The 10029-nt window shown below is 39.3% G+C and overlaps 1 protein-coding gene across 1 annotated transcript in view; it reads right to left on the bottom strand.

Moving 5' to 3' along the window:
- Positions 1 to 752: 752 nt before the first annotated feature.
- The window catches only part of galnt16 (UDP-N-acetyl-alpha-D-galactosamine:polypeptide N-acetylgalactosaminyltransferase 16), a 49946-nt gene continuing 40669 nt past the window's right edge, over positions 753 to 10029 (bottom strand). Inside the window, exons 12-15 of the mRNA XM_008398867.2 lie at positions 9689 to 9772; positions 8421 to 8547; positions 5785 to 5901; positions 753 to 1041 (exon numbers count right to left, since the gene is read on the bottom strand). Of these exons, the coding sequence (XP_008397089.1) occupies positions 898 to 1041; positions 5785 to 5901; positions 8421 to 8547; positions 9689 to 9772 (472 nt within the window). The 3' untranslated portion in view covers positions 753 to 897. The remainder of the gene's footprint in view (positions 1042 to 5784; positions 5902 to 8420; positions 8548 to 9688; positions 9773 to 10029) is intronic.

Raw genomic sequence — 10029 nt, 5'->3', positions numbered from 1 at the left:
GCTTATGTGTGGAAGAAAACTGAAGACGGCAGCTGCACAGTGAAACATGGTGGTGGCAGCATCATACTACGGGGATGCCGGTCTTAAACAAACATGGAGGAAAGAGAGAATATGTTAGATGTGGTACTTGCAAAAATAATACAAATAAATAAATACAGCACACGATGGTGATTTTGTTTTTTTTAATATTAACAGTATAATTATGCAGCAAAGGAATTTATTTTTACAAATGGTCCCAATGCTATTGTCTCTTTAGCCACGTTTTATTTTTAAAACCACATAGAGATTACTTTACACAAAAAAAACAATAACCTGTTTCAGATATTTACAGAATTTTTTATTTATTTAATAGAGACAAAACCAAAAGGAAAAAAATAAAATAAAAATAAAACATTCTTTGGGTCTGACCGTGCAAAACAATAAATAATGTCCTGACAGTGCTTTGCTAATCAGCGATAAAAAGCTCCCATTTTTTTCCCCCTTATTTTTTTATTGTATATTTTTAGGGCCTATGTACACAGCTAAAACTGCCCCGCTTTACGAAAGCAGCGACTTCGATCGAAGGTGCAGCTCGGCGTGCTTGCTACAGTAACGGTTTGCACTCGTCAAATCGCTTCCAACGAAAGCAGATCGTAGAAACCTAAACAAAGAAGTGAAATGTGCAACGTTGTCAGTGGAAAGATAAGAATACATAGATCTGCAGCATCCTGGAAAGGACGGAGAGCACTGTACACACAAGACCTCTGGTGGTTTTTTTAAATTTTTTCTCCCCTCAAAAAGGCCTTAAAAACGAGCAGCCAGAGGTTGACATCAGAAAAGTAAAGTTTTTTTCTTCTTCTTCTTCTTTTTTTTTCTTTTTACTTCTTCTGTCCCTCAGCAACTCCAAATCTTCCTCACTCAGACAATAACTTGCGGCTCCCACGACTGTCCGGCCACCTGGGGGCGACACTGCGCGATGACCAGGGGTCCGCTGGTGCTCTGGCTGTCCAGGCAGAGGCCGCTCACCATGTGTTGAAGAGCCGGGCCTTTTGGCTTCCACTTCTGCAAAGACGAGAGAAAAAACAAAACAAACACAAACAAACAAACAAAAAAATCTGTTTCAGACTACACAGACACGCTGGTGAACTTCTCCGGTTTGTATTCCATGGTGTGAGTGTGTGTGAGTGTGTGTGTGTAAGCACAGGAGGTTCATGTTAGTAGTGAGTAATGCTGCCTGACTCAGACTTGGATTAGAGTAATCGCGTGAATTACTGACTAACAGTTTGCGGAGTGGAAAAGTCACAGAGCATCCAGCTGTGCCGCCCAGCAGCAGCAGCAGGAAGGGGACAGTTTGTTTTAGATGACATCTGTGGATACTAATTATCATTTTGGGAGGTGGTGGGGTTTATTTATTTTGCCCCGCTCCTCACTGTTCCATTTACAGTGTGCCTAAAACATACAAGCAGGCTTAATCATAGATACCAGGATCAATATCTGGTTAAATGTTCCAGAGCAAGCGGTTTTTAGGGGCCATCAATAAGCTATTGGGATCATTCTGGCTGCATTTTTCTTAGCAGAATTGGACAAACTCATTTAAATCTGTTGGTTAACTGGTACTCGGCTCTTTAGCATTATTCTTAGGTTTTCAACAAGCTTAAAGTCAGAGTTGTTCCAGAAGGTTAATGTTAGCTTGCATATTTTAGGCCATAACTAGTGTTTGTGTGTGTTGGGGATCAAACTGTGTCCTTGTTTCAGCCATGTTTTTATTTTTTATTTTTTTATTTTTTTTGGAGGCAGTGGCGACCCAAAGGGCATTCCAYAGTGGACTGTGACCGACTGTTTATTGCTCTTGAGTCAGTGGGTAGAGTGGAAGTCAAAGTGTCATGCAATCTGAACGTTCTGGGTTCAATTCCTGCTTCCTTAAATGCGGACCTCAAATTTCCCGTTGGTTTGCGTGTTGGTGTTATGAATGTGACTGGGCAAATGTGGTGCAAAGTAAAAATACTTAACCAGGCAGTATAACTAGAAAAGGATGATATAAACTTTAACAACGTGAATTCAGCAGCAACAGTGCATGCTGAGAGGCACATAGTGTGCAGAYGTGCCAGCAGGRTTATTAATACTTTTCCCACTGGTGATTTTTTCCCCCCGCATAAACAGTTGTTTCTCAACATGGGCTGTATTTTTTTTAAAGGTGTGAAATAATGCAATARAAGATGTATTTATTTTAAGGTTTTTACTCATCTTTTCTCAAAGCCATTACTTCACCACTACCAGAACTGTGATAATACTCACAGTAGCTCCAACCAATGCATTAAAAATGACTCCCGAGTGATTACTTTCCTCCACACGATTCAGCTGTTCATGAATCTGTTTTTCCYCCTTAAAGCTTCTGCACGTAAAGCGGCGAAGCAGGTTGGACGGGGAAAAACGAGCCAGAAGCTGCAGACAGTGAGACAGTTTGTTCCTTGTGCCCACAGACCGCAAAGGACGCTGCGCCTGCCTCCTTTTTTTAGCTCAATCGATAAGTGGATAGAGGCGCTGAACTGGAGGCCCGAGAGTGTTAAGTACAGATTTATGGAGTCACATGGAGGACGTCTGCAGCCGAGCGAGGGGTTAATCTTAAAATCCCAGATAAAGTGTCTCTGTGGATGGGTGTCGGTCAGAGTAAATATGTAATGCTGCAGGGGGGCTGGGGGGAGAATGGAGGTGACCCGTTTGGAGGAGCCGGCATGTTTGGACGGCAGAACCAGGGATGGAAATGAACTTTAACTAGGACATTGCTGTGACTTCTGGTGCAGTGCAAGTTTGGAGAAGCTGCATGYAGGATAATATGTTATGTAACAGAGGTGAACGAGCAATACTGGGAAATTTGGTATCGACCCAATACCAAGTAAAGACACAGCKAGTATTGTTGATACCAATACCAATACTAATACTAATATTTAATAAAAAGTATATTATTCAACTGTTATGTTACTGTTATTAGTGGAAATATACTCCTTTTTTTTCCTATTGACAATGATAACTTCGGAAGAAGRATGGCCAAAAATATCAGTCTCTAGATGTTAAAAGCTGATTGAGACACACCCAAGAAGATTTGCGGTGCCGGCTTGTAGCAGCTGCATAGACACGGCCCCCCACACTTTTCAGATTTATGCTTGAAAACCTTTTCAAAAACACTGAAAACCATTTTGCTTCTACTTTAAGACTGCAGTCTCCTTTGAGTTAGTCTGTCAAAAATCCTCCCAAAAGAAAAAAAAAGACTAAAGTTTGTGGTTAAACACGATAAAATGTGAAAARGTTCAAGGGTTATGAATACTTTATCAAGTTACCCTGTTTACTTCATTGGTCGTTGTTAGGAGGSTTAACAGACAAAAGCATATTCCTTAGAAATGGGTCAGACGCAGAGGAGGAGGAGTAAAAAATTGGAAAGGGAAAACTTGAACTGACCTTCAGACAGCCCAGAGATCTATTGACGAAAACCACTTTAAAAGATTACACGAGAATGTGGCTTCTTGGAAGCAAAACGCAGAGAGACGAGGAGGGAGGGGACGGTATCTACTGGCTTTTACACAGCGCTGGATTTAATTATAATAATTTCATTTATGCACAGCCTTTAATTTTGCAAAGGAGAAATAAACAATATTTTCTGAAAGCCACGCAGAACTGACCGGTATTTAAAAAGWAACAAAARCAAAAAAACAGAAAGTGGCTACAAGCTATTAACAGCAAGAAAGAAAAGCCATAAACGTTCCAGACCGTTTTCCAGGAGAGAGATTACGAAAAGCCCGAGTAATGCCGGTGATGGATGACATGTCCGCTGGCGCGCAGAAAAAAGATCAGTGCACAGTCAAGAGGAGAATTTTTTGTTCCCCCCTTTTCTTTCTAGGGAATAAGAGACAAAGATGCCAAATGTCTCCATCAGCATTGAGTGGTTGATTGCCGATGGGGGAACGTTCCCAAAAAACTCTGAAAGGATCGAGACGGGCCAAGTAAGAAGRCCTGGCGGGAGTCCGAAGACGTCCGCACATACGTCATCTATCGATCACAAACAGAGCGAACTCTCTGCCCGTGTAGGAAGTTCGCATTCAACATTAAAAAAAAAAAAAGAAAGAAAGAAAAGGAGAACAAGGAATGAGCAAGGAGGACCTGGAGTTTTTAAGAGCTCTTGTTCATCTGCTGCATTTATAAAATCACTGCCAGGATCTGCATTAGTAAAATAAGGTCACTGGGTCCAACACGGGTCCGCTGGCAGCTCAACGTCTGATCTCAAACTACCTCGTTTTCTAAACATCCCTTCATGATCTAACTCACGGATGATTAGAAAATAGTCAGAAAATTGTTATTATTATTTTTTTTTCTTTAGTTGATCCACTTGGCAAAAAATATCTGTTGAACATTGATTTCTGTACCTTTGGCTGGACTTGGTGTTCTTTTTTAGACAGGAATGGTTTTGGCAACTGGCTTTACAGTGATCTAAACTTTGCTCTGGCTTCCCTTCTGAAAGCCTACATGTATTGTAATGGAGCAACTCAACACCTGTGAAAGTTGATCACCAYTTTTCTGCGGTTTGGATTGTATAACAAAACATTCTGTTTAATAAAAGGCTGCAAGTGAATAAAAGTCAGTTCTCATCTGCTTGTTGTTTGTAGTCGTCTTACACAAACAGTGTGAACTTTTGCATAAAAAAAAGACTGATGAGCTGATCAATTTAAGTTGAGTCAATGCAAAAAAAGTTGTTCTTACATTTCTATAGATCAGGTCATGATTGGCCCACTTTGCGTCTTTAGACATGTTCTATGTCAAAGTAATGTTTTGATTTTACAGGCTTTCCAGTAACCGGACCTGGGTTATCACTGTTAATTCATGACTTAACAGTGTAGGTCTTTGAAACAGTCATTTTAACACAGCTGCTGTGTTTAGCAGATTATCTTTGACCCAATATTGGCGGTTTGGTTTTTTGAACGACTTCCCTTTCTGAAACCATTTCACAAAAAWATACTTTTGGTTTCAATAAAAACTTGTTTCTGGAAGGTGCATGCATGTTGGAATATAGGATAAAGTGATCAATTGCCACATGTAGCACTTAGATCCTCAACTGAAGGGCATAAAACAAGTACCGAACTCACTAAAATTGTTTCTAGAGGTAAACACCAGAGACGTTCACAAGTCATTCTTCCCAAGCCCAAGCCAGGCCTAAAGTTTTTAAAGGGAAAGTCCAAGTCAAGTCTCAGATCTGAAAGAACCATTTTATTCTTATACCCCACTAATAGCCCAACATTGTTACGCAACAGTGTTACGCTGTGTCCAGTAAAATTTGCTGCATTGCCTTTACTCCTGAATACCTGACATTTTGCATAAGACTTGAGTATTAGACCAGGAGTTTAAGTCAAAATTCAAATATTTAGAGCATAAGTCCAGTCTAAAACTCAAGTCTCCATCCTGGGTTAGTATAAATCTTGTTAAAGAAGAAGAGGTTGCAGGCATATGTTTATCTAAAATTATACATTTTATGTTATACTGATAATTAAATGTATATGGGACATTTGTGAAACATRAACAGTATGATGGCATAACTAAACAAAGATTTTGAAATATTTTTGACTCCTCAACTCAAAACTAACATGTTGTGTTTTAGTTATCTTTCATTGGCTAGCTGAAAAACACATCAGATTTTAAACTATTGCTGCTCAGACACACAGAACAAGTTGCAAAAAACCCATTMATCACAGCTAAAACCTCATATTTTTGTAATGTTTTAAGAACAACATATTATTGCTAAACAGTGTTTCTTCGSCTTACCTGTCTGGGCTCTTTGGAGTTGCAGAGTTCCATCTTGACCTTTGACCCTGCTGTGAAGGCAGAAATAGCCAGGCACAGGTCCTGCTGCCGAATCAGCGGCTCCACCAGCTCCCACTTCTGCAAAACCCAGAAACCAGTTGAGGATGTGGACACCAGGCAATGTCAGCTTAAGTTCAGAGAGGAATATATATGAGGGATATATATTTTTCTCACTAACGGCTCGTTTAAAGTAAAACTTTACAAGTGACATTCAAGGTTGCATTTTAAATTCCCATAATAATTGAAGTTTAAGAAAAAAAAATTCCCAGTGTACTGTAGAGACTTCCTGTGGAGTTAAAGCTGCTGTCACAGTTTCCTATCTTTCCATGTATGTTGKCATATATAGACATAGCATGTTGTGTGCATCTAAATGTCAAGAAATTAGCTCACTCCAAGCATTCAGCATGCAGAAGTGAGTAATTCTTCAACAGCGCAGACAGAGCAATTGCATAAAGTAGCATGAAACTGTTGCGACTTTTCAGTAGCCCTTGTCTCACTTCCACAGCAGGGGTTGTCTGTGTGGAATATGTGGTGTATCAGCATTTAAAAGCTTAAGTCACGGAATTTTCCACATTGCTAGACGATGACAGAAAAATAGATCACGATATATTTATTGATATAAATAATTATGGATTTGTTTTTTTGTTTAAAATATCTGAAATATTATTTWAAATATTTTTTCATCTACAGTTTATACTCCCCACCTTTGTTTTTTTATTTTCAAGCAATTATGAGGCACAGTGGCAAAACCTGAAACAGCTACTGCGCACATTACTCAACAGGTTGTTGCTTGGTAACCATAGAGTTACCTGGCAACAACTAACATCAGTGAGTTAGCATCTACTAAYTCACTAAAGTGAATTAGTAGATGCCACCGTGAGCCAGCCGTGAGAGGTTGAGCAGCTATAACCTGTTYTCTGCCTACATCCCCCAGAATGCCGTGTGGTTCTGGATCGGAGTTCAGTGAAATTAATAAATGTTCTATCACCCATATAATCCAATGATATTGATCACATGTCTATTGTTATTGACTTGTGGTAAATAMCACGTGTTGCCCTACATGTGTCCATAAGCTGCATGATAGCAGAGTTTAGCTGCTGCTAGATCGTTGTATGCTACAGTGTCACACGCATAGGATCAAATCTTTAATCGTGAAGGAACTGTGAGGACGTTTCTTGGTCCAGAGCTTTAGTTAGTGATCTGTGGAAGGCTGATTTAACCGACTCACTCCCAAAGCTGACCTATGACAAATTTCAAGTAGTGTGCCGGAAATATTGACTCTGACCGCAGCAGGGTCCTTCAATCAATCAGCTGAACTGAACTGACATGAACAAGGTTCAGCAGTGCTGCTACTCTCCTTTTTTTTTTCCCCTCTGGCAAAACAGGAGTTGTGTTTCTTTCAGGCGAATAAAACTGAATTGAAATGAAATCATTTTGCCATATTTCCCAAAGGACTCGACAGCTCTGTTGCTCCCACCACTGTTTTGGCAACCAAAGTGGTTTTCTCTGTTGGGTTGAACTGAATTTAATTAAACTGAATGGAAATTGACAAAATGAAACGTAATTAGACTGAACAAAACTGGACAAAATAAAACTGATTCAATTGCAATAAACTGAATTATCTGAAATGAATAAATGCTACATGTTTTTTTTAAATACCTAAAGATGACTAAAGACGCCTTAAATGAGTGATTAATTAGCTTAAATTGTTTAAATTGCACATATTTTAGTGTTTTGTTGYTATTAATATAATTTGACATATTGTAAAAATGAATTACACCTACACAGCTAATATTTTATCTGTCTGTGTCAGATAATTCAAAATTTTTTATGCAGACTAGAATTGGAATTTTGTTTTGGATACAAAACAAAAGAAAACAACCAAACAGGATCAATTAAGGAGACCCAGGAAAATCACGAATAATGATAAACTAACAATAAACATTTTGACCTGAAAATGTATAAAAAAATGATCTAAATGAAAATAATTTCACTGGAACCATATGTTATATTTTAAAGTATCATGTATTTGYCAGACACAGTGCCATTTTATAGCACAATAAAGTAACTATGTTACCTCCAGTTGTTATAAAAAATGCCTGTACATATCAAACATGACTTAAAAGAAATTTGACTTTGTAATGTAACACGCTGAAACTACGTTGCTGTCTCTTTAAAAACTTCTGCTCCTTCTGAAACTCCGCCTTCAGGAAGTCATCACAACATGGCTCCTTTATTAACCCTTTAACAAAGTTTTTACCAGCTTTAAACTGAGAAGCATCAAGAGCTCAGCAGATGCTCAGCTCCACCAGGTGTTTGCTGATTACTGCTGGCTAGTCTGAAGGAGCTGAGTGGGTGAGCGCTGCTCTGTGAGGCRGAAGCTTGTAAACTGCAGCTCTGAGAAGGAGCTTCGTTCTTGAAGGTGGAGCTAGTTCCACCCAGGCRTTTTGCACAGTTGAATGGATTTCTCAATTCTGAGTCACGGCAACACTCCAGGTATGCTTTTGATGARGGAACAGAAGTGAACTATACTATCCCTTTGAAGCTGAAACTTAAAGTACTTTTAGAAAGCCAACTTTCATTCCCGGTCTCCTGACCTGCGACTGCGGCCTGTTGGTTCCGGCGCCGCGGCACTCCGCCAGTCCGAGGCCGTCCCTCCCACGGGTCTCCAGACACATGCCGCCTTGTTTCAGCACACTGGACACGGCTTCCTGCTCAGGGACCCTGCGGGAACCGGAGAGGGCGAGGAGGAAGGCTGATGAAACGATCTTATTACAAACAATAAAGAGCAGATCGACTCCGGTGATGGATAGCTGTACAGAGTAATTGCTTCGCTCCACAAGTACTGTGTCTTGTTACAGCCAGCTCTTCTGGACATATACAGTTACTCTGTCAGAGTCCAGTTATTTGGAGCCCATGCAGYGGGGAAGAGGTCAGCAGCATAAGCTTCTGAGATCCCGACATGAATCAATTCAAACGTTMCCATCTGAAGTCGGCTACATCTGGGTGACTGGTTTTGAACTTGGTGGGTTGCTAACCTCTTTGGAGTTGTACGATTACTTTTTCCAGGCTAAGTAAATTATTTTTAACATACCAGACAGTAAAAATAAAGGCTTTTGATCTCAGAATTAAAGTTATATCAAGGGAAATTCAGCTACGTCTATATTTGTTTTTAAAATTAAATAAAAGGTCAATTTGGCTCATTCCGTCTCTTAGGCTTACAGCAACAATCTGAAAAAAACTTTGAAAGGATTTCAAAGCCTACATATAAATGCCAGGCACACTTTTCAGATTTTCATTTTTTTTTATATATCTTCTATTTTTCTAAATGAAGTACGTTTATTCTTCAATACACCATAAAATCTCAACAAAATACATTGAAATTTGTAGTTCTAATGTGACAAAAAGTGAATATGTTTGCAAGGAAGTGTAAAAGTTTATTCATAACAGCAATCAATAATTGGTGGGATARCCAGGAGGTTCTCACTGGGGTTCAGTGCAGTGGTCTCTTCATTTTTTCCAGAGCTGTAATGTACAGGTTTGTTGACATTAGCTGGAGTTCTTAAGATATTTTAAAGAAATATCTAAAAGTACAAGCAGAAAAACCCTGAGAAGAAACTTAACATCTTAAATAAATCAGGAAAGCCTCTCCCTTCCTCTTTTGTTTCACGTCTCTCAGCAGAGAAAAACCTAAGATTGTTAGTCCCATGTGGGTTTTTCCTCATAGCTCAGAAAACGTCTTWAAAAAAACAACAGAATTTAACTCTTACTTAGCTCACAGACTTTAGTGCAACTCTATTTTTTTTTCCTCCTACAAAAACCAATGCAGACGACACAAAATCTTTCCTTTACTAAATCATCCCACCTCAGCTCGGGGTAGACGTTCTCCATGTACCAACGGAAAGGTTTGCAGTTCAGTTTCCGCCGCAGTGTCAAGCGGTCTGCAATGCTTCAAGATGAAAAACAAACAAAACAACAAAAAAAAACCAGAGAGAGAGAAAAGAAACAAGGAAAATCATGGACAATGACAGGGAGACATGATGGAAAGCATTAGAAAACAGAAAAATACAAATCAACCAACACGACTTTAACATTATCAAACGTTTACGCTCAAATACGGAGAAACAGATTTTCTTCAGTCTGTCTTTAGAAACAGCAGAGGTGGATAAAACTACTCTGTAAAAAACGTGCGTACATACACACACA

Source organism: Poecilia reticulata, linkage group LG22 (genome assembly GCF_000633615.1).
Source record: "Poecilia reticulata strain Guanapo linkage group LG22, Guppy_female_1.0+MT, whole genome shotgun sequence".
Lineage (NCBI taxonomy): Eukaryota > Metazoa > Chordata > Actinopteri > Cyprinodontiformes > Poeciliidae > Poecilia > Poecilia reticulata.
This window is presented reverse-complemented; position numbering and strand designations above follow the sequence as displayed.